This window comes from Tursiops truncatus, chromosome 15 (genome assembly GCF_011762595.2).
Source record: "Tursiops truncatus isolate mTurTru1 chromosome 15, mTurTru1.mat.Y, whole genome shotgun sequence".
NCBI lineage: Eukaryota > Metazoa > Chordata > Mammalia > Artiodactyla > Delphinidae > Tursiops > Tursiops truncatus.
Genome location: NC_047048.1, coordinates 41,201,541 through 41,226,059, shown reverse-complemented (window position 1 = coordinate 41,226,059; position 24,519 = coordinate 41,201,541). Strand labels below are relative to the sequence as shown.

Below are 24,519 nucleotides of genomic sequence, written 5' to 3'. Positions count from 1 at the left end.
CGGGACTCCCTCTAGGTTGTTTCTTAATGCAAAGGCCTGAGGGAGTCTTGGTCTTTGGCTCAGTGTTAATTGAAAAGACGTGTGGTTTCTAGGACCTGGTGTTGCTGCTGAGCGTGTGCCGAAGGGGAGTCTGCTCCGCAGGGGAGTCTGCTCCGCGGTCGGTGATCAGTCCAGGTTTAAACAGGACTTGACGTGTGCTAAGGCCACCAGGTCTTGTAAGTGAACCTGCCGGTGATTGGAAATTTCATCACCTTTTTGCATTCAGAGGTGTCACACCTTTGCTTGTTCCTATTCAGTTCAAGCTGTTGAGTGGCTGGACAGAGACCGTTTCTTCCTGCCCGACCTATCATTTTTCTACCCTTTCCAGTAAATGACAATTAGAGAAACATAGCTTTCTCTAAAGACAGCAGAAGCCCTCTACACCTAGATCATTACAAGGCATTATGTACAACGTACGTGTTATTACAGAAGAGGTCTAACGCCAATGTTGGGCAGAGGAAATTTAAATTATTTTCTGTTTTTAGGGCATTTTAGTCTTGGCAAAGATACTACTGTACGTATTGTTTAGGTCTTCAATGTTCTTCAAGTTTCAAAAGTAAGACACGTTTGGAGGAAACTATGGCCGATGTCATGTCTGCTGTTCTTTTTTATGGTACATAGTCAGGCTTTGAAAACAAGTTCTTTCTAAATACTCTGGCAGCTTTTTTTTTCTGAAATGAATAATAGTTTTTTCTGAAAAATAGTAGTTGTTTTCTGGTTATAAAATTTTACATACTCATTATAAACATTTGAATAATACGAATAAGCAAAAAATAATTTAAGTATGAAAAAGCTCTTCACATTCTGCAGTCCTCTGATAACCATTGTTAAAATTTTGGTAAACATGCTTTCTGTTCTTGTTGTTGCTTACGTGCAACCTCTCTCTCTGTGTCTTGTAGGTACACACATAAACACAGTCTTACATGAATAGTTGTTATACGTGGGCTGACACTGTATTTTTGACCTAACACGCCTTGGACATTTTTCACATGAGTAAGTGAAGGCTTACATGATACTTAAATGGCCCTATCGGGTCCCACTGGACTCACGCAACAAATTATCCACTGCCCATTCTTCAGGTTGGCAGTGCCAGGCCCTTCCATGCTGTCAGCAGACCCCGGCTTGGGGGGAGCAGGGTGACTGCCCGGTGGCCAGAGGGGTGTTTGGTTTCTTATATGAGGATGAGTGGGGCTGACGGTGTTGCAGCTGCTGATGCGGCAGGGGACAGTGGGATGATTTTCTGGAAGTAAAGAGAGCTCCTTGGGGAGGGCCGTCTCAGTCTCTGCGGAATTAGCTTCATAGAAAGGCCGCCCTTTTAACCTATCATGGAGGAAGGCCATTCCCCTTGCAAGCTGGCTCTGGTGTCCTAAATAAACCAACTTCTGGGTCCTCCCTGGGGTTTAGTATCTATTTAGTTCCGGGACATCTACCAGCTCTCTCTTATGGACTTAAAAACCTTGTGTTTCCAGGTGTACTTCCCTGCCCCTCCTCCATCACTTTCAGCTAACGTTAGACGTACTTAGGTAAGCGGTGCGGGAGCCGGACTGCCTGGGTTCGAGTCCTGGCGGGGACCTAACCTCTCTGACCCTCACCTGGTGGTGGGACAGTACCTGCTTCCTAGGGCTGTTGGAGGTTTAATTGAGTTAACATATACAAAGCCCTTTTGTAAGCCGTTATTATGCTTATTAATAATAATTATTTGACGTAAGTAAGACGGCTCTCTGCCCTCAGCACCACTTTTCTGCTGCCTTACTTGTTAGAAATGGAGCGGGAGAGGTTACCATTTAGCTCCTGTTTTATCTATTTCTATCTCCAGCTCTTTCCCTAGTGAGTGGTTTTGACTGTAATATAGGCCAGTTCAGATCAAGAAAAGTAGAAGTAGTTATGCATCGCCTCAAAAAATCGGATGAAACTTGATTCCTACAAAAGAAATAGATATATGAAAATATAAACTGTTATGTATAAGTTAAACTACAAGGATATATTGTACAACACAGGGAATGTAGCCAATATTTTATAATAAAGTATAACCTTTAAAAACTGTGAAATACTATATTGTATACCTGTAACATAATACTGTACATCAACTATACTTCATAAAAAATACATGTATATGGGCTTCCCTGGTGGCGCAGTGGTTGAGAGTCCGCCTGCCGATGCAGGGGACACGGGTTCGTGCCCCGGTCCGGGAGGATCCCACATGCCGCGGAGCGGCTGGGCCCGTGAGCCATGGCCACTGAGCCTGCGCATCCGGAGCCTGTGCTCCGCAACGGGAGAGGCCACAACAGTGGCCCACATACCACAAAAAAAAAAAAAAAAACATGTATATAAAACACATTAGATTTGAACATTATATTTCATTGGTGTATATATTTTTGTTTTATTGTGTTGGCACTTGATATCCGTTAAAAATAATGTTTGAGTCCTGCTTTTGAGACAGGTGTGTCAAAAATGTTTAAGATAAAAGTAGCTCTACTTTTAAAAATTAGAGCTCTGGGTACGTGGAGTATATCGTCATCAGAATCACTTTTACATGGGGACTATCAATCCAGGATAACAAAGTGTTAACATCTTTCTGACTTCTAAGAATTTTACTTTCTGCACCTAGCTACCATATAGGTATAAAGAAATGAAAATAATACATCTTAGGAAACAAAGTGGGATGAATATAACTTCTACAACCTTTCAATTATACTAGGATTTGTTTCCTGTTCTACTGTCAGATTTTACTTCAGTATCTACAAGGATGTTTTTGGATATAGGTAACAGAAAACCCAAATATAAACATAAATGATGAAGAATTTTTTCTCCTATAGAAAGCGGTCCCAAAGCAGGTGGCCCCCCGAGCCAGCTGGCACGGCAGCTCAGTGACGTGCCCATCCGCACGCTCTCCCCTCCCTGCTTTGCCCTCTTTAGTGTCCTCTGCATGGCAGAGGTTTGTCCCCTCAGTGGCAAAATGAACTGCAGGCATCGCACCCGGACGGAACAGCGTCCAGAGGCAGGAGGAAAGAAGCACTTCTGCTTTGTGTCCCTTTAAGAACAATGACCCGTTTCCAGGCATCTCCACCAGAATTCTTCCCCTTGCTTGTTGGCCAGCACTGGGTCACAGGCTTGAGTCTAAACTCATAGCTGGCAGGGGACTAATGCCACAGTAATTGGCTCAGCAGCATCAGGTCCCACCCCCACGAAGGGCACACGGATTTGCGGGGTGGATGGTCCCTGAACAAACAGGGGCTCCATTAGGAAGAGGAAGGGTCTGCCGTGGGAGTGGCTGGGCGAGGGGGCAGGAGGGAAACCGGGAGCGTTTGCTCCAGGCCACTCTCGCTTTCAGTTTAAATTCTACAGAGATAGAACAGTCCAACATGGCTGTAATAATGTATGTAGGAAACACAGTTATCAGCAGAGCTAAAATGCGAGTTCATTTCATTTCCTACAAACAGGAATATGTGGTTTAGGCCTCCAAGTGCTTCCAAAAGTATTATGTCGGCGTTCTAGGCTCCTCTTCCTTCCGTGGCGCTTGGGCACAGAGGTGCATGCGCACCAGCTATTGGCCCCAGAGAGGGCTGAGAACTGGATGAATGGTGTGGAGCCCCGTAAAGTGGGGGTTGGGGATGCTTGGTTGAGTTGGTGAGTGGGTTTAAAGTGCTTGTTTTATTATACAGCATCAGTTGCACATGTACAAAACATTCTTTCACATCTATTCAGTACTTAAACCAACAACTTAAAAAAATCTTTGCTATCTGGCACATGACCTGTGCTCAAATAAATACTTTCGGTTGAATTAAGGGTGAAACTGACTGGGTTTTTTTTTTTTTTTTTTGCGGTACGCGGGCCTCTCACTGTTGTGGCCTCTCCCGTTGCGGAGCACAGGCTCTGGACGCGCAGGCTCAGCGGCCATGGCTCACGGGCCCAGCCGCTCCGCGGCATGTGGGATCCTCCCGGACCGGGGCACGAACCCATGTCCCCTGCATCGGCAGGCGGACTCTCAACCACTGTGCCACCAGGGAAGCCCTGACTGGGGTTTTATGGAGTGAATATGATGCAGGGGGAAGGGAGATGATTGAGGGACAATGACAGGGCTGATTAAAAAGGTGGATCGTGGAAACCAAATTAGGAAGAAAAAAAGAAGTGAAGACTTCAGAGGGGTCATAGATCATGACAGAGTGGTGAGATCATTGGATTGAAGGACCCAGGAAGGTCGAAGAGTTGTTGGAATTAGGTTTCCAGAAGGAGGGAGCAGGGGAGGTAGGGAGAATGGGTTCAGAATTGGGAGGCAGGGAGGTTAGAGGGATGCCCGGGCGGGCCTGGGGGCAGAGGTTGCGGAGGGGGCATGGAGGACAACCTCAGTGGAGATAAGGAAGTTGGGCATCACCTGTGTAAATGTGGCAATCAGTGCTGGCTATGAGGGCAAAGACAGTGAGCCAGGCCCTGAAATCTTCTGGAGAGTGTCCTGGGGGCGGGTGGGCGGGTGTAGACTGTAGCCACTGAAGCCGGAGCCTCCATCTGCCATGCAGGTTAGCGCCCCCATCCACACGAGGATTTTGTATTTGCATGTAATCAGCACAAGGACGCTTTTAGGTCTGCACATAGATGCATTTTCAGATGTGAATTTCTCTTTAATAATAATGATGACCATAAAAGTATTGCATTACCACTGAAGCATAGTCAGCATACCTGCTGTCTTATGACCCGAATACCTGCTGAGTCTTGAAAGGGCTTCATTATGAGGACTTTGCCTCCTCACCAGGTGAGTTCCAGGTCAGTTACCTGCCCTTGGAACAGCATTGCACACAGGAGGTTCTAAAACCTACCGGCTGGTGTCAGAAAAAGGAGTCCCTGCCTGCACTCTAATTAGTGTTGCAGAAACTTTCTGTTGAGGAAAGTGTGTATCAGCTGGCAGCTCTTGTTATTCGGACCCATATTGTCTCCTTTTCCTTCTTTGACGGAGGTGACAATGTGTCGTACTTGGGACACCTCTTCACGGGCTTGCCGGCTCTCATGGCCGGTGAAACTTCTTGGTGATGAGTTGCTTTTTCTTCCCCACCAACATTTTCACAGCAACGGTGCAAGACAACCCATCCCAAACCTCAGGCTTACAGAGACCTTACGGCAACAAGCATCTGTTTTATTCCCTCACCTATCTGCATTGCTGCGTGCTACTGCCCTGGCTGCAGGTTGCCTGGGGTTGGGTCCTGCTCTGCTCCATGAGTTTCCTCATTTCCTTTGTTTTTGTTTTTTAACTTTTTATTGGAGTATAGTTGATTTACAGTGTTGTGTTAGTTTCAGGTGTACAGGAAAGTGAATCAGTTATACATATACATATATCCACTCTTTTAAGATTCTTTTCCCATACAGGTTATTACAGAGCATTGAGTAGAGTTCTCTGTGCTGTTACAGTAGGTCCTTATTAATTATCTATTTTGTATATAGTAGTGTGTATATGTCAATCCCAGTCTCTTTGAACCAGAGACTACTCGACACTCTCCAGCCACTGCTGCGTCGGGCTTCTAATGACAGGTTGTCCACAGCAGGTCGGGAGATCAGCCCCAGATCAGTGTGGGTGGGCATTTTCTAAAGGAGTGGATGGAGGGCGGGAATAGTTCGTGGCATTATTACAAAGTACTTAACGCAAGAGGGAAGGAGGGCAGGGAGCTAGGCAGTTGTGAAAAGGTGGAATCACCAAAATCTCATTAGCCCTTAAGTAAAGGCGCCATACTCATGACATTTTTCCTTGTCAGTGTTTTCTGTCTTGTGTCTGACTCATTTATTTTCCTTGTTCTCACTGTTTCTAAATTACGTTTTATTAAGTCGCCACATTCGCCTTGAATTTTTCACTCACCCCTTTTCCCTTTCACCGGCATGTGATCTTGAGCATCGTGCTTCAGTGCCAGTATCTAGGGAATCTGAGTAAAATAGCAAATGACACCGTCTTCATCTACATGCAGACGTGTAGGCAGCACTGGGATGGCTCTTGGCCCTGGGGAGGGTGGGGGACGGAGGACAGGAGGATTGGGGGTCACTCCCTACTCCAGAGGAGCTGGTCTGAACCCCTTCTTCCTCTTGACAGTGTCCACCGGGGCCCCCAAGTCTGAGAAGGACATTCCCTCCTCCTTTGGTGCTTTCAGGGTCTGCAGCAGGTTTTTATGAGGCTGGGCTATGATCCTCCCAACTAAAAAGGAGTAAGGTTGCTATTGGGAAGGGTTATATGTGGGAGGAAGTGGAGGGACAGTCCCACTAGTTTTGGAGCATCTGCTGCTGAATTGGGATTAAGTGCTGTGCCTTTTCCAAAGGTCTCATTAAGTGGGTGAGTTTCACGTATCATTGAGTTCTATGGCTCCACAGGTGAAGCTGGGTTATTCCCACCTCGTGAGATGGCCTTTGCCTGGAGCTAGGTAATTGGAAAACAACTAACATTTATTTACGTAATGCTGACTACACACTCAGGAGCACTTTGCTTATGTTCATTTTATGGGCCAGGAACCATTGTTGGCCACATTTCTCAGGTGAGGAAATTGAGGCACAAAGTGTTTTAAATAACTCGCCCAGGTCTTGTAGCTTCTGGACTTGAACCCAGGCAGTCTGCTCCAAAGGGTCTGCCTTCAAGCTTTGCTATTGTCTTCCAGCTAGATGTGGGGAAATCATTGTCAGCAGGAGGCTTAGCTGGACAAAAGGCCAGGGGAGGGTAGCTTCTGGTGTGGAATATAGATTATTTTTCAGATATAATGGGAAAATAATAGAAACAGTTGATTGGCTGTTGGTTGGTGGTAAAGGAGATTGCTTTACAAATCCCAGAATGACCCCCAGCTCTGTAAAGCTGGCTGCTGGTTGCTTCTCTGTGGTCAGTGTGAATGCACTTGCCTGGGTTTTGTGATGCCAGCCAGGCAGCGTGCTAGCGTCGGTGCCGAACACACCCAGGCTCATCACCTCAAAGGTGGTCTACAGCCTGGGCTCTGTACCTGGGGACTTCCCCTCCTTCCCGCTTCCTTACTGGCCCCACGAGGCCATGGGGAGGTTGCTGTGAGGTCATTGTGGGGAGCCGGGCTGCGTCTCCCCTCATGTCTTACCTGTCCTCTCATCCCCCTGCTCTTCTCCCTCGGGCTCTCCTGCACATCCCATCCCCGAGGGGACGACGTATTTCTCTATATTCCTGACCCAATTTCTGGTTTTGACTTCTTCCGTCTGTTTCTGAGGCCTTTGTGTAGCTCAGGTTTGAGCTGGAGACCCGGACAGGAGTCTCTGACTGGCCTGATACCTTGGGCAGGTTACAGACGATTCTGAACCTGAGGTTTCTTTGTCTTAACCACACCTGCCCCATCCCCCTCACAGGGTTGTGGTGAGGGTCAAATAAAATACAGTCATGAAAGTGTGTCTTTCAAAGCGTACATGTACGGTGTTTTTAATGTTCGCAACCTCCCCAGGTGGCCTTGTCACTCCCTGCTTTGATGCCCTGCCTGAGCTTCAGGCACGCTGCCGTCTCCGTTACTCGCTTGTGTTCCTGTACCCTGGAGGGCCCTGCACTGTATTCTCTTGGAATTTCCCAGCATTTGGCGCAGGGCTATTTGGCAGGGCTCAGGACTCAGTCTTGTTTGAATGAACAGATGAAGAGTGTCTTTCGAAAGGAAGTTTGTGGTCATAGGCTTTTTTTTTGTTATTTTCCTGAGCAGTCTTCCTCCTATATATCTTTGGTTCTCGAAGTTACCTTGTTACAAAGTAGACCTGTGATACTCCCTTGTGTTCCCTTCTGCAGGACGCTAACTCCCAGTGCCCGCCTTCTCCAAGATCTATGCTTTGTAAATATTCATCTGATGAGTCTTGTTTTTCAAAAATAAGACATCATGGAAACATTCTAGGTTTTGAAGTAGAGATAGAAAATATTTGATATTTATTTTTTGTTTGGTACCTTTCAGGTACCAAACTCTATTCCTGGGGCTGGAAGTACAGCAGGGAACAAAACAGATGTGATTCCTGCCCATATGTGGCTTCCATTCTAGTGGAGTGCTGGTCGGTGGAGAAGTAAATGAATAAATGAGACAGTCTCCACTAATCTTAAGTGCTGTGGGCAGGGATCACGTGAAGGGGACTCCCAGACCAGTGAGGAGTCCTCACGTGGGTAAATAAACTAGTCGTTACAGATGTTACACCCTTCGTTCACTGTGTGCTGGGTGACCTGGAGGGCATCTGCTTGTCTTGTCCTGAGGACTTTAAGCTCCATCCACTGCTAACCCACAAGGAAGACAGTGAATGGCTGAGGAGGAAGGTGGCTGCCGCCTGGACTCTGGCCTCATGAGGGTGTCTCTGTCTGCATGAAGCCCCTCAGCCTTGACGAGGACCCTCTTTGCTCAGGTCGCTGACACTCGAGTGTTTCTGAGGGACCGGGGAGGCGAGGGAAGGTGGACTGTTGGTGGCCCATAACCTTTCTGTGCTGTCTTGCCGTACCTGTGTACCCACGTCCTCAGCGTGGGGATGCTTTGCTCGCTGCGGCCCATTCACAGGCGAGCAGTTGGCCGCCCACCTGCCAGACTCCGTGAAGGAGGAGGTGGGTGATGGAGGCCATGCTTGGGGACACGGGGTCTCCTTAGATTTCTCTGTGGAGGTTGTGTGGGGTCCCAGCTCTGAAGGATGAGAGGGAATGAGCTGGATGAAGATCAGGGTGGGGAACACGTGTGGGAAGCTTGGGAGATGGAAAGAAGCCACGGTGGCCAGAGTGCAGGGCGCAGAGAGAGTGGTGTGGGACGGACTTGGCCTTGAGTGGAGGAAAGCCCGAAGGGCCGCCAGGCTATGGTAAAGGGTTTGGATTTTATTGTAAGCAGAACTGGAGGCTGTTGGAAGGTTTTGAGTAAAAGAATGGTCTGATTTGGTTTATTCCATTTTACTGTTGACGGCAGTGTGGAGAGGGGACCGTGGAGGGGAAGTGGGGATGCGGGGACCCTGGGCAGGGATGGGTGGTGGGCAGGGATGGGGGTACAGTGCCTGGTGGGTCTGTGGAGGAGCCCACACCCCAGACACGGGCTGGGAGGAGCCGGGATGGGGACTAGGTTTCGGCTTGAGCAGCGCAGTGGGTGGTTCCTGCGGGAAGAGCAGAAAGTGAGGGTGAGAATGAGAAGCCTTTAGACCCTCACTTGGAGCAGGGGCCGCGAGAGCTGGGGCTGCAGAGGAGAATCGGGCGTCCTCAGCAGAGGGTTGACATTTCTCTCCTAATAACCCCAAGGATCTGAAGAAGGGTCAGGCCACTTTTTCCCATCGGCATGAGATCTGATGGGTTACAAGTTCTGGTCACTGTCCTGTGATTGTATATTATAGGCTGTTTCTTTTATTTAGTTCGTTCAAGAAAATATTGAGCTAAATGCTATATTCCCTGCAGGGTGCCTGATGATGCAGAGACACACAGGAGGTCTGTGAGGGTGGGGACTGTCTCTAACAGAGGAGACAGACCCTTCCATTGGAACCAAGTCAGGAGCTGCACCAAGAGTGGAGTACAGTGTGACACCGTCTAGGACGGGGAGGAATAGGGCTGTGGGCCCCAGAGCAGAGGCCCTGACGTGGCCTGGGGGGCGGGGGAGGTTTCAGCGGTCCCGGGAGCAGTTGGTGTTGGCATGAGCATGAACAAAGCCCTCTCTTGGAACTGACACATCCTGCAGAAGGCACTTGAGGATTCCTTGGCAGGGTTGTGTAGCTCGTGAGAATCGTGATATTCACATGGGTTAAGGACCCTGATGTCATTGTTACCTGCTTGGGCGAAGGTAAACTGGTTAGTTGCTAGGAACTTCCACTGCTCTGTGCTCAGTGTTAATTTGTGGCAAGAAACAGAAAGTGAAATTGGCAGTTCCTATGACTTTACCAACACCTTATGTGCATTGTTTCAAAGAACCAGGGCAGATTTTTGCATGAAAGGCGCTGTGTAGTTATCAGAGGGAGACAACTCTAGACTCACCAGCAAGAGTGTTAACTTTATGGAATGTAAGCATAGCAGTGGGTGTGTTCATACAAATTCACATTAGGACCCTCCAAAGCTGATACGACTCTGTTATAGATTGAATAGCAACACACTTTATTTTCTTGAGTAGTCTTGTAGAACTTTAAGGAAGCTGTTTTTAATTTTCCTGAGGTTTCCTAAGGTGTATTCTTCCAAAGAGCTAACACCTTGGTCAGGACACTGCTGTAAACGCACAGACAACCTTGTTTGCTAAGGAACCTGTACAGAGGTGTGTTGACAGTGGGAGACTGACCGGAGCTGCGAGGGATGCTGGCTGTGTTGTCGCTCAGCCCCTGCGGGGGCCAGGGCTGGTGGTGGGAGTGCGGGGAAGCTGTTCTTGGGCTAAGTTCCCTGCACCACCTGCCGATCCACCCGCAGCCCTGGTTTAGCAACACTGGTGCAGCTGGGAGACACACTGCTGGGACGAGGCTAGGAGCACGTGGCGGGTCCGCCGTGTCCACGCAGGGGTGGGGCGGGTCACGTAGAAGCTGGAGGGACGCAGTGGCAAGTGGCCCAGGTGGATGTGGGCAGGTGTCGGGGGAGGGCCTGCTGTCCTCTGGGCGGTGGCACGGGAGCCAGGAGGGAGGGAGGAGATTCTGGGTCATGCCGGGCTCCTGGCAGAGTTGTTTCTCAGCCGTACAGACTCATCCCTCTTTATGGTCTGGGTCAGCAGCCACCTCTTCCATGAACTTTTACTTCCCCACCCCTAACAGGAAGTCGTCTTGTCCCTCCCTGGACCCTCACTTACCCCTGGCCTTCTAGCTGCTCGTAGGTGCTGTGCCCCCAGGCTCTGACCTTGAGGTCTGGGATGGGGAGGGGAGGTGCCCCAGGCCACCTCAGAGCTCTCCTTAGGTGGAGAAAGAAGTGGACTGGAATACACTTTGCTTTGTTTTGTCTTATAAGGGGATATGGCTCGTTTTTACATTCCTTCATTTCTGAAAAGATTGTGAACTCTGATGGTTGTGTAAGTTTGTCATAAATGGGAACTTTTTCTTTGCAGATAACGTGGATGCAAGTGATCTTAAGCAGTTTTTTGAGACCAACTATTCTCAGATATATTTCATCTTCTATGAAAATTTTATAACACTGGAAAATAGTTTGAAATTAAAAGGTAAGAATTTCTACAAAATGTTTTTGATGTACAAAGTTTTTTGTTTTTTTAAATAAACATTCAGGAAGTTCTGAGAGGTTGTGTGTGTCATGTGCCACAAGTTACATGCTTTTTCTTTTTGCGGTACGCGGGCCTCTCCCTGCTGTGGCCTCTCCCGTTGCGGAGCACAGGCTCCGGATGCGCAGGCTCAGCGGCCAAGGCATAATTTACTCAAAAAGAAAGAAAGAGAAGTAATGTATGCACATCATTAAAAAAATTCAGATTCCACTAAAGGGTTTGGAATGAAAACTGATGTGTCTGTTTGCCCAGATACCCAGTCTTGCTGTGCAGAGGCAACCACTATCAAACTGTCCTGTATATTTTATTAATATACTGTGTTTATATATGTTTATGGTTATGCCCATACATATTGGGTTGGCTAAAAAGTGCCTTTGGTTTTTTTAAGTAAAAATAAAAGACACGTTTTTCATTTTCACCAAGAACTTTATTGAACAAGGTATTCACCCTTTAGTTCCACTACCTTCTGCCATTTTTCAGGCAACTTCATAATTCCATCTTCCCAAAACTTTTTATCTTTTTGAGCAAAGAACTTTTCCAGGTGCCTTTTACGATCTTCCACGGAATTGAAATTTTTTCCATTAAGAGAATCTTGTAAAAACCGAATAAATGGAAATCCGAAGGTGCAATATCTGGTGAATACGGCAGATGAATCAGAACTTCCCAGCCAAGCTGTAACAGTTTTTGCCTGGTCATCAGAGAAACATGCGGTCTTGCGTTATCCTGATGGAAGATCATGTTGACTAACCTTGGATGCTTTTCGTCGAGTGCTGCTTTCATTTGGTCTAATTGGGAGCAGTACTTGTTGGAATTAATTGTTTGGTTTTCCAGAAGGAGCTCGTAATAGAGGACTCCCGATCCTACCATATACACAATATCGCCTTCTTTGGATGAAGACTGGCCTTTGGTGTGGTTGGTGGCGGTTCATTTCGCTTGCCCCATGATCTCTTCCATTCCACATTATTGTACAGTATCCACTTTTCATCTCCCATCACAATTTGCTGTTTTCCTTACGTTTAAGTAGGGAATCTCATGCGGAAATACGGTCAAGAAGGTTTTTTTCACATAACTTATGTGGAACCCAAACATCAAAGCGATTGACATAACCAAGCTGGTACAGATGATTTTCAACACTTGATTTGGATATTTTGAGTATGTCGGCTATCTCCCAGGTGGTATAACATTGACTGTTCTCAATTAATGTCTCGATTTGATCTCTGTCGCCTTCAGCTGGTCTACCCAACAGTGGAGCATCGTCCAGCGAGAAATCTCCAGCATGAAACTTTGCAAACCACTTTTCACACATTTGATCAGTCACGGCACCTTCTCCATACACTGCACAAATCTTTTTTTGTGTGTTTCAGTTGGGTTTTTACCTTTCTTGAAATAATAAAGCATAATATGCTAAAAATGTTGCTTTTTTCTTCCATCTTCAATAATAAAATGGCTACACAAAAATTCACCCATTTTGATGTCTTTTTTTAAATGCATGCTGATGTGACCTGTCACAATACAATCTAGCAAAATTGTTTCGAATGAAGTTTAAGACAATTAAGTGCTATTAGACCATCTTACGGAAAAAACCGAATGAAACTTTTGGCCACCCCAATACTTACATGAAATATTCTTTGAAAACCAAGCCAATAAAGTCACGCTGCACATTCTGCTCTGTATTTATGTGGCAGGATAGAGTAGCCCGGGGAGCCAGACAGGTTTGGGTCCTTGCCCTACCCTTCTAGCTGTTTCTCCTTGGACAGGTTACTTCATCTGTGACTCAGTTTCCTTCTGTCAGCATTAAGTGGGTTGACACGTGTCCTGGGATTCCAGGACAAAGCATGGCACGTGGTCCGTGGTAACTGTTGGCTGTCATTATCATCATCATCTTTCACTTTTATGTAATGTGTTTTGGAAATCCTTGCACGTTAGCACCTGTATATCCACCACAGTTTTAAACAGTTGCAGCACTGCGTTGGGCAGAAGTGCCGTTGTTCTGGGTGACTGACTGCTGAGTGACTGAGTCAGGACCACAGAGTTTTAAGGTTGGAAGGGGCTCAGGAGATTGGGTTTTTCACAGTCATCATTCTAGAGTTGAGAAAACCGTGTCCAGAGAGGTTATATCACTGGCCTGAGGCCACACAGATTGTTTAGTTAACTGTATAGCCGGAATTGCAACCAGGCTTCTTGATGCCATGTTCAGAGCACCTTCCCTGTACCAGTGGCTCTCAGAGCGCCTTGTGGTTTTTAGACTAGCAGCACGGGTATCACCTGGACACTCGTTAAGCCTCCTGAATCAGAAACTCTGCAGGTGGAAAGTCAGCAATTGGTGTTTTAAGAAGCCCTCCGCTGATACTCATGTGCTCTCAAGTTTGAGAAGCACTGTTCTATTTCATATTTCTCCCATTAACTAAACAACACAGATGATAGGTTGATGGATAGACATTGAAATGTCATCTGTGTTGCTCACCCACAGGCAAGAGCATCTTCTACCTGGGGCCTAGACCATCCATGCTTTAGCATCCTGAAGGGTGCCTTTCGCCCTTGTGGACCCTGGCCTTTTGGACCCTGGCCCTGGCAGCTCTGTCTCCCTCTCCTGTTTAATTCTTCATTTATTCACCCATCCAGGATTTGAAGCTGACGATGAGCAAGGCACTGGGCTAGATTCCTGAGAGGAATCCGGAGACGTATCAGCTGCTGAACATGCGTCATAGGTGGCGGTAGTTGCGGATGGGTCAGGGAATAAGCCATAGGCGTGGTTCACCGTGGACTAGGTCAGAAAGTAGATGTGTTGTCAGATATAGACACCCCGTCTGTGGCTGCTGATTTCCCGTAGAGTGCATGAGGGAGGTTTGGGGACGAGGTGGCCTTGGGGACGGAGGGTAGAGAATGAGCGACGGCAGGGAGGCCATCTCTGGGGCATGTCTGGGGAAAGCATTTCTTTTTCTCTCGACATCAGATGTATGAAAGAGGTTTATGCTTGCCTCGTGGGGAGCCTGCAATTCCAGGTTAAGGCATCTGAACTTCGTTCTTTGAGTGGTCAGGGCTCTCGAAAACATTGGCTACTAAGACAGTGTCTTATAATGTGGTGAGTGAACCGGAGGGAGGAAGACCAGTTAGGAGGCTGATGTTGTCATCCGTGTGAGGTCTGGGGACGCCTGCTCCAGGGACGTGGCAGTTGAGGGCAGAGAAAGTGTTAGGGGTCTGTGGGTGCACCGACCGATCGTGAGACGTGGATATGGGAAAAGGGATCCCAGAGGGGGAAGCCAGAGATGCTTTCAGGATGTTGAGTCTGGTTCCTCTGCTGCCCTTGCAGCAGAGGGAGCCCTGCAGGGGAGTCAGGTGTGAGGGACGAGAGGGTGAGCCCGGTTTTTGGCAGTCTGCGTCTGCGGGGCCCGAGGCACACCTGGGCTTAGGTGGGCTGTTAAATTATAGGGACTGGAGCTTGGGAGAAGGGAGGTGCAGTCATCCTGTTGCCAAGGGAGAGAGTGTATGCAGAGCGAGAGAGTGGCAGTCAGGGATTTGGGGGAATTCCTTCTTTCATTGGGCAGACAGAGGAAAATAAGGGGGGTAGCCGGGAGGGTGCCAGGAAGCCTGAGAATAGAGGAGTTCAAGGGATGAAAGGTCAGCAGCGCCCGCCAGTGCAGAGAGTTGAGTACCAGCAGGACGGGGAAGGGTGTTGTCATTGAAAGGAATGTTCTGAGCGGCCAGCGGGATCAGAAGGCAGACAGACAGGGATGGAGCAACGGGCAGTGAGACAGTGAGCTGCACGGGAGGTGGTCTTTGCGAAGCTGTGAGGATGAAGCCAGAGGAGCTGCGCAGTCCCGGGAAGGTTTTAGGGGCGCGTTTCCCTGGTCGCAGGCTGAGGAACAGGAGGCAGCAAATGGTGCCCGGTGTGGGGATGGGCTGAGACAGGGTCATATGGAAAGAAGAGGCCGTGGAGAGGAGCGTGTGGACCCCTGGCTGTTCCTGTGAGACTGAGGCAGAGGCCGAGCATGGAGGGGGGCTGGGGGAGGCCACACAGCTGATGCTCAGGACCTGCAAGGGGCGCTGCTCCAGCCTCTAGTAGGTCAGGTCACATGTGGGCATGTACCCAGCATGCCAACATGTGTTCTTTTTAAATGAATTTCTCAGTTTTTTCCCCTGTGATTTATAAATTGGTATAAATCTTGAACTTAAATTTTTTTTCTTGCCAAATGTGGTAGATATTTCAAATATGAAATTATGTGATTTTTATCTTGCTTCCTAGCTCTGTTCCACTTCACTATTTTTCACAGGTGTGTGGAGGAGACAAATGTGATATTACGTATGATCAATAACAAGGAAAAAAATTAAAATCCATATCTGAAAAACCCCCTACAACCTAGAATCCTGTTTTTAAAAGGCCACCCCCTCCCCGCCTTTGCTCCTTCTATCCTTAGGAACATGTAGCAGTTCAAGACCATCAGTCAGTTTGTGCTGTGTAACAAATTGCACAACAGACCATCCCAACACTGAGCACCTTAAAACAACTACCAGTCATTTAGCTTGTGATTTTCTGGGTCTGTTGGACAGTTCCTCTGGTTTGGGCTGGCTCACGCCTCTGACCAGTTGGTGGCGGGTGGCCTCATTCACACGTGTCCTGGTTAACAAGCCATGCCCAGGGTGCCTTAGTGCTCCTCCATGTGGCCCCTCTTCCCCAGCTGGCAGGCTCTCTTGGGCTCCTTCACACGGTGGCCTTAGGGCTCCACACTCACAGGTGCGGAAGGCTTTTCAAGCTCGCTTCACATTTGCTGTCATCAGGGAGCAGAGCAGGTCACAGGGCCTCTCAAATTCAAGGGCTGGAGAAGTGGACCCCTCTTGTTGCGGGGGAAGATGCTCCACTGTTGATTAAAACTTAGAAAGCCTGGAAGCTGTGTGTCACCAGCTAGCAAGGAGCAGCTCTGCTGAACGCGGCCCTGGGCAGTCTGGCTCCGCCACGCATCTGCATCCGTAACGCAGGCTGCACAGCACCTCCCGGGATCTTTGACTGAATGTCTGTATGTTGAGGCTTGAATGTTTTAAGATACCTTTTAGCATAATTTTTAATATCCTAAAATTTGTACATTGTCATGATAACTGATTTTTTTTTTATATATTCCAGGGAATAATAAGTCACAAAGGGAGGAGCTGGACTCCATCCTCTTTCTTTTTGAAGTAAGTTTTTATTAATTCATTTAGCTTTTAAGATTCTTGTCAAAAATATGGTATTTTAGATCTTTAATTTTACTTGAAGATAAGTAAAAATGATGGACATGTATACCCTGCCTTCCTCTTTTACAAACAATGCTGCTAAGAATGTTCTTCTGATTTGTTTTCCTTGTGGGAGAATTTTTCCTGTATGGGTACCTAGATGGGAAGTTGTATGCACATTTTAAATATCGATATTGCCAAGTTGCTCTTCGAAAAGGTCATATAAACTTATTTATTTTTTAAAATATTTATTTGGCTGCACCCGGTCTTAGTTGCAGCACGCAGGATCCTCATTGCCACGTGTGGGATCTTAGTTGCGGCATGTGTGTGGGATATAGTTCCCTGACCAGGGATCGAACCCAGGCCCCCTGCATTGGGAGTGCGGAGTCTCACCCACTGGACCACCAGGAAAGTCCCCATATGCAAGTTCTGAAGCGTGAGGGTAAAGCTTGCGTGCTTGTCCCCCCCCCCCTTGCCCTCCCCCCAGTTTAAGATCCAGAAGCGGCAGTTGCCTCTCCCCTGACCCCATCCCTTCTCTGCTCCAAAGGCAGGCATGCCATGCCCTTTGTGCCATTCCCTTTCTTTTCAAAGATGATTTTCCACAAGCATTTGTACCCCTAAACAATGCACCATGGGGTTTTGTTTGGTTTTGAGTGTCATAAACATGGTCTCATCTGGTGCACAGTCAACGTTATTTCTAACCTTTATCTGTGTGTTTGAATCTAGTGCTGGTTCGTTCATTCCATTCCCACTGCCGGGTCAGGTGGATGTATGATTTAATTCCAGCATTTCATCTGTAGATGGTTTTGGTTTTCTTGGTAGGTAGGCAGATGGTCTGGGAATAAAGGTGACTCTGGTCTCCTTGTCTTCCTCCACTGGCTCGGCCCTGCAGCGTGCTGGCAAATGGGAATGATAAAGGTGGTCTTCCTGTTTCTGATTTAAAGAGAGTTTTGTTAATGTTTCATCATTACGAATAATGTTTTCTGTAAATTTTTGGTAGTTACTCTTTATCATAATAAGGAAGATTGTTTCTATTCCTAGGTTGGTAAGATTTATAAAAAATCATAGATGGGTTTTGAAGTTTTGAAAAGTTTTTTTCTGCATTGATTAAGACGATTCTTCATGAATATTAATGTGGTGAATTCCAGTTCTGAGTTTTGGGAAGGCTAGTATTATGTTTGCATTTTTGGATGTATGTTCACAACTGAGGTTGGTCTGGATTTCCTTTCCTCATACTGTTTTGAATGATTCTGTTACAAAGGTTACAGGACCTGTTGTGAAGTGTCTGTTCTTTTTCTGTTATATAAAATAGTTTGTATAAGATTGGACTCATCTGCTCCTGGAAATTTTTTTAGTCTTCCCTGTAAAAACCATCTGAAACTGGTGCTTTTTTGGTTATGTTTTTTTTTAGTGGGAGGACTTTAACTACTCCTTCCATTTCTTTAATAGTTTTTGGATTACTCTATGATGATTCAGGTTTAATATTTCTTCTTGATTCTGGTTTGGTAAATTATATATTTTTCTAAGAATTCAAGGCATATGGTCTTATCACCAGTTTTAAAACTTATGGGCACGGTCCTTCTTTTAAGAGCCATACATAATCCCTTCAATTTTATCTGCTTTCGATTAATCTTCGCTGTCTCCACACTGGTGCTATTTCTTATTACTGGAAGTAGTAGTAGTAATAAAAGCATTTATGTTACACTTTACAGGTATGATCTTACTATCTTTCAGTTGCCGTCGCAGCAGTTTTAAGCTCTGTTCTCAGTCTAATTGCTGTTCCTTTAAACGCCTTTTCTCTCTGGCTTAACAATCTTGTCTTAATTTACCCTTTGGTTCTGCAGTCTCACCACGAAATGTCTAGTTGAAAATTTCTTGCTTTGTATCTGTGTGCTTCCTATATTTCTGGATTCAAATCTTTTATAATGTCTGTAAAATTCTCTGCTACTTTCTTCTCAAATATTGACTCTTTCCTCTTCTTTCTGGCCGTATTTTCTAGGATTCCCATGCAAACTTCTTGGTCTGTCCTCCGCATCCCTCAGGCTCACCTCTGTCCTCCCCACCCTGTCTCCTGGCCTTGTGCTCTGCCAGGCGGCCTCGGCTGTCTCTCCCCAGGGCACTTTCTCCATTTGGGTCTAATCTGCTGCTTCACTGTGCTATTGAGCTTTTAATTTCTATGTTTTAACTTCTTTTGGTTTGATATTCATACGTGGCTGGTTGCTTTTGATGGTCTCTTGATCCTTGTTCATTTTTAGACATCTTTTATTTTCTGAAACATTTATAATGGAAGAGTTCGTGCTCTGTATCTGATCATTCTTCTATCCGAAGTATGTCTTTGGTTGTCGAAAGCTGTTGGTTATTTCTACCATCTCTCACGATGGCTTCTTTTCTTGTATGTTTTGTGATATGATTTTGAGATCAGATTTCATTGGATGCAGATTTACTCTGCTTGAATCCTGTTTTTCCAGAGGGTTTGTCTTTGCTTTTGCTAGGGGTCTGGTTTGAATCCCATTTTTTTCTGGAGGGTTTGTCTTTGCTTTTGCAGGGGGTCTGGGAGTGCTCTTGTTTGGGATCACTTTGGCTCCACTTGAGGGTCCTGGTTCATTACTGGCATCCCTGGTTCAGTTCCTCACACCCACCTTGGGATGGGCACAGGTGTCTGGAGCGCGCAGATGTCCATAAGTCCTCCTGTGTACTTGGTGTTCCCTCCCCTCCTGCTTCCTCTCACACTGCTTTTTAAGTCCCTTGCTAGTTTCCCTGTGTCCTCCGAAGCCCAATAACAGTTACCTTTGCTGTCACTGTCCTGCAACAGGAAAGCCCATCAGAGCCTGTGGTCCTGTACCCACACAGAGGGGGTTTCAACACCTTCTCCTCGTGTCCAGAAAGTCTAGATTAAGGAGGGTGTTACTCCCCATACATTACCATCTACAGGGGATGTGTTGCCTATATAAGAGAACAAATATATATTACTCAAAGCTTCATAAAACCTTCATTTGGCACAGTAAATATGAATGAAAAATGAACTTGCATTGCTTTTGTTTTTGTTTATGTTCTCTCTCTGTCTCTCGCTTCAGAAGGTAGGTTGTAATTTGTATGGTTCATTCTGAGAATTAAGTAACTTCATCGCTACCTTCTACAAGTTAGTGCCACGTAAAGAGATGGTTTATGAGGATTTGAAGGTAACTACTTATCAAGGTGTAAATAATTGGGAAAGGCTTCCTTTAGAAGAAGTGGTATTATTAAGACATGTTAAATCACAGAAGGGATACCATGTAAAGACTGTCTATAAATAAGAAATGGATTGAAAGAAAGTGCAGAGGTAAGGGAGTTAAGAAGGCAGGAAAGGAGTCTTAGGAGAGCTGCTGCCTGCTTTGTGAGTCAGGGCTGGTTGGAAGGGAACCTTTGAGAAAGGAAGCAGTCATTTGTTCAATGTAGTGAGCTACCGAAGACATCACACTGCTCGGATGAAGCAAGTGGCGACAGTCAAGGCTGCCAGCCCAGGCCGAGTCTCCTTCAGGCAGCGGGTGGACCTTCCCATCCTTATGTTGGGTGGCAGCACTGTACCCCTCAGAAGCTGACCTCCAGCTACCGTTGCCTGTGGCTTCAAATCTCTGTACCACTTGGAGTTTCTCTTGTTGCTGGTTCATGGAGATGTGTGTCACGTCTAATTGAGGTTACGGCTCCTTAATTTTACTCTTCTTTTAAAAAGATATTTCATCTGTCATTGCCATATGTTTCAGATGGGCCTGCAGGATGATGGTGTGGTACCCCATCAAATGAATCAACGTTGCTGACTTGACCAGAATATAAATATTTTACTCAGGCCATCCTGTTTAATCCTTTCCCTCGGAAATAGGTTCAGTCTTTCCAGTTTTTATCAATGGAAGGTTGGGGGCTTGGTTGTGTCAGGTGACTTGCCCAAGATTGCACATCTGTCCAGTGGTAGATAGAGATTTAACCTCTGGTCTCACTCTAGAACCCATTCCTTAACTCAGCGCCAGGCTGCTCACCACTTAGAAGTCTCGATATTCAAGCTGTATTCCATGGGCCACCTATGCCAACACATGCCTATTCTTGTACAGGTCATTCATTCATTAGACACATTTATTGGGCACCTACTGTGTGCCAGGCACACTTCTAGGTGTTGGAGGTATGGCAATGGGCAGTGGGATGGATGGAACGCCCTGCTCTCATGGAGCACATCCTAACGTTTCATGGTAAACTGAAGAGTCCAGTGGTGAGAATGGATATGTCAGTGCTCCAGTAACCACCTTATGAGTCAGAAAATTCTGAAAGGCCCTTTTCAGAAGTGACACTTAGATGGTGGCCCTTGAGGTGGCTGCCTACATAGGGGAAAAGGAGGGTTGGTGTAACAGTGTAAGGCACCTGGTGAATGGGTTTCAAGATCAAATAATTCACTTGACTTTGAGCAGCGTCTGCATTCAGCAGTTGAGAGGTGTTCATGGTTCCTGGGATTTGTTTTAATCAGGTGTGGTAAGACACACAGACCTGAAAATGATTGGCATGAAGGAAGACGTTATTACAGTGCATCCAGTGCCTTAGAAGCAGGAGGCATGGCGCGTCAGGTAGGGCCATAAAGAGAAGCTCCAAGGTGAAAAGAGCAGGCAGAGAGGGCATCCAGGGCTCTAGTGGGATCTCTGTCTGAGAGGTGGTTTCTGCAGGAAGGAATGGGCCAGGCGAGGTTGCCAGCAGGCTGAGCAGGTTAGGATTGGATAGTGTGAATAATTGCTGCGGCCCCCAGCTTTCAGTACCTGGTCGCCAGGCGATGCGGGCAGGGGATAGTGTCCCAGAGTGTGAGATCCCATTAAAGGAGGTGGCTGAGGTGTGGATTTGGGCTTGGCTGCTTTGCATATCAAAGGTGTGCTGGCAGGTACTCCCAGGAATTCACTAACCTGGGAGGGCAGCTCCTGCCAGGGCAGCGGGACCCCAGGTGTCAGAGCATCGACAAAGTGAGAGAGTGGCATGGACATATACACACTACCAAACGTAAAATAGATAGCTACTGGGAAGCAGCCGCATAGCACAGGGCGGTCAGCTCGGTGCTTTGTGTCCACCTAGAGCGGTGGGATAGGGAGGGTGGGAGGGAGGGAGACGCAAGAGGGAGGAGATATGGGGATATATGTATATGTATACGTATAACTGATTCAATTTGTTATAAAGCAGAAACTAACACACCATTGTAAAGCAATTATACTCCAATAAAGATGTTAAAAAAAAAGAATACAGAAAACAAGAAGATACAGTTCTTAGATGGTGTTTCAGGCCGTCTGCCATGCTGTATGTCATCCCCCCTTTGGTAGAGAAATCGGGGAGTTTGGATAGAGTTTGATAGCAGGGCATTTCCCCAGCCTCCCAGTCCCCAATTAAAATGTACATCAGCAGAAGAGATTTCATATTAAAACTTACACATATCCTGGCCTCAGAATGCTACTTATTCATCTGTTTTTCAACTATCACAGAGTTAGAAATCACAGATACACGGACATTTAATTTCTAGATCCCTTGTTTTTGAATTTATCTAAATTACCCCACCAGATTAAATAAACCCTGCTTTTTTCCCTTCCTAGAGGCTGAACGGGTTCTTGTTATCCTGTGAAGTGTGGCGGGAGCTGGTCTCGCACTCGGAGTCCCTGGGGCTCCCTGTTTGGCTGTTGGGGTCACTCTATGAGAGCACTGTCACCCGCACTTGGCTTGTTGCCCCCTGGCCTCTTTGCGCACAGTTTCACTCCTACCTCTTGGTGTATGCAGCTCTCTTTTCAGGGCCTGCCCTTTGCTCTCCTGCTCTTCCGGCCCAGTCTTTCAGGCTGTGTTCAGACCCCTCGTTTCTCCTGGCAGCTCCAGCTAGAGGTGCCCGTTCTCTTCTGTCAGCTTGTATAATGCACTCCCACTTGGTACCGCTGCATTACAGCCGGATGTTCTTGGTTTTCCCTCCAGGTGTCTTAGATTCCTACGGAGACTAGGAAGTTCCTGGGGCCCCTTGTAATCCTTTGTGTGCCCCACACCGATTGGCACTTGTTAATATTTATTGTTGGATTAAAGCCTCTTAAATTCTCGACTTATCTCCCATGGGGTTTATGTGGTATTTTTCTGTTAAAACTATTTTCTTTCCTTGCCTATAAGTCCCTGGACAAAGGGGATGAGAGAAAGGTAGCAGAAGGGCTGGCGAGGTTTGGATCTGGCTTTGGCACAGCGCGCCGTGCGGCCCTGACTGAGGCAAGGAACCTTCCTTTGCCTTGGGGTCCGCGTTCCTGCGGCAGGGGTGGGACCAGATGAGGTCTGGGGGCTCTTCAGCTCTGCCAGCAGCCTAGGGTCCCACAAAGGTAGCTTTGATGGAAGTCTCCAAACAAAGACGTCTTCAAAATAAGAAGTTCACGGGGGAGTCTTTTTCAGCATGAAATTTAGTTTCATGCTTTTATTTAGTTTTAATATCAAATCACTTTGATCAGCCTTTGAGTATCTAAACACCTCAGTTGCTGTCTTCTCTCGAGCAGCTCTGTTCACTAGAACTTTCTGGGACGATGGGAATATTCTACATGCAGCTAGGTGACCACTCGCTACATGGGCTACTTTGTGCTGGGAATGTGGCTGGTGTGACTGGGCAACATAAATTTTAATTGTAAGCAGTTTGATTTGATTTAATTTTTTTTTTTTTTTTTTTGCGGTATGCTGACCTCTCACTGTTGTGGCCTCTCCCATTGTGGAGCACAGGCTCCAGATGCGCAGGCTCAGCGGCCATGGCTCACGGGCCCAGCCGCTCCACGGCATGTGGGATCCTCCCAGACCAGGGCACGAACCCATGTCGCCTGCATCGGCAGGCGGACTCTCAACCGCTGCGCCACCAGGGAAGCCCCCTTTTCATGCTTATTTTAAGATGAAAATAATAGTATAAACCAGGGACAGTCAAATGGGTTTGTACTTCATCTTGCCCCTTCCCTCCAGCCACCCATCGAGATAAAGAAAACACTGTCAGTGTCCTCCCAGGGCAGTGCCCGCTGGTCCTCACCCTTCCTGCGGTGGGAGGTTCTGGTTGGAGAGGACTGGACATCAGAGCCAGCGGTGAGCTGCCCAGAGAGCGCAGGTGATATGGGGCTTCTTCAGGGGCCAGCAGAGGAGGAGGGGTGATGCTGGGGTCCTTAGGTTTTATTTTTCCGTTACCAGCAAAGATGACAGTTTGTCTGACAAGCCTCCTACCTAGCGTCTGTGGGAGTGATGCTGGCTTGGAGGGCACTCGGGGGTGGCAGCCTTGCTGGGCACGCTGATGTTGGGGAATTGTTACTGACCGGCTGGGAATCCAGGGCTCTAGTGGAATCTCTGTCTGACGTTAATGGAATTCAACCCAGGCTCTCCGGTTCTTCAGTGTTCCAAGGGAGCTTATACAGAAGTGGGTTCAGCCTCAGATTCTTTTCCTCAAAATAGGGGAAAGGACTTCTAGTAGCTTCCCAGATGATGATAATTCAGCTGGACTGGTGAGGTGCCTGGGGTTGTGCGAGAGGAGGTGACATGATGTGCTGGTCTTCGCTCTGTGCAGTTGCTTTCCCTGTGCCAGCCAGCGATTTGAGGATTAACTGTATTTACCACACACACACATTTATTTATCTTTTCACTCTTAATTACCTCATTCTGCTCCAGATATTAACAGTGAAGAAGAATTGCCTGAAGAGAAACTAGAATTATGGATATAATAGGATTATAAGCAATGCTGAGATGTTTGTCCTCCCAACTTCTCTCCTCCTCCCCCACCATCTTTCTTCTTTTGGTGGAACTGTTTATCTTTTCCAACTGTTTGAAAATGAAAACAAATTAGAAGCTCCTGTGGAGGTTCAGGGGAAACGCTTGGACTGAATCATGGCCAGGTCTGTGCATTCAGGGCAGATGACCTGCAGGATATTAAGTCACGACCCTCTTTTCTTCTGAGCAAATAACACAGAGCAAGGCAGCAGAATTGTATTTTTACAATTAACTAGTTTCCACAGCCCTGCTCGCCCCTGCTTTATTTGTCATTAGTTATTCCAGACTGTCCAGCGTGCAGAAAACCTCCAGGGCTGCTGCCCTCCGCACGCTGAGGGGAAGGACTTCGCGGGCCTCTCACACTGTTAGTGCTTTTTATTTCTTT

At 47.0% G+C, this 24,519-nt stretch overlaps 1 protein-coding gene across 6 annotated transcripts in view; it reads left to right on the top strand.

The window, feature by feature from the left end:
• Positions 1-24,519, top strand: part of RALGAPA2 (Ral GTPase activating protein catalytic subunit alpha 2) — a 281,557-nt gene that overhangs the window by 11,594 nt on the left and 245,444 nt on the right. For all 6 annotated transcript variants that reach the window (XR_012326196.1, XR_002174846.3, XR_012326195.1 and 3 more), the window contains exons 2-3: positions 11,013-11,123; positions 16,297-16,349. Coding sequence is in view for 3 of the 6 variants with exons in the window: in XM_019927549.3 (XP_019783108.1) it covers positions 11,013-11,123; positions 16,297-16,349 (164 nt within the window). In the remaining 3 variants the exon portion in view is untranslated. The remainder of the gene's footprint in view (positions 1-11,012; positions 11,124-16,296; positions 16,350-24,519) is intronic.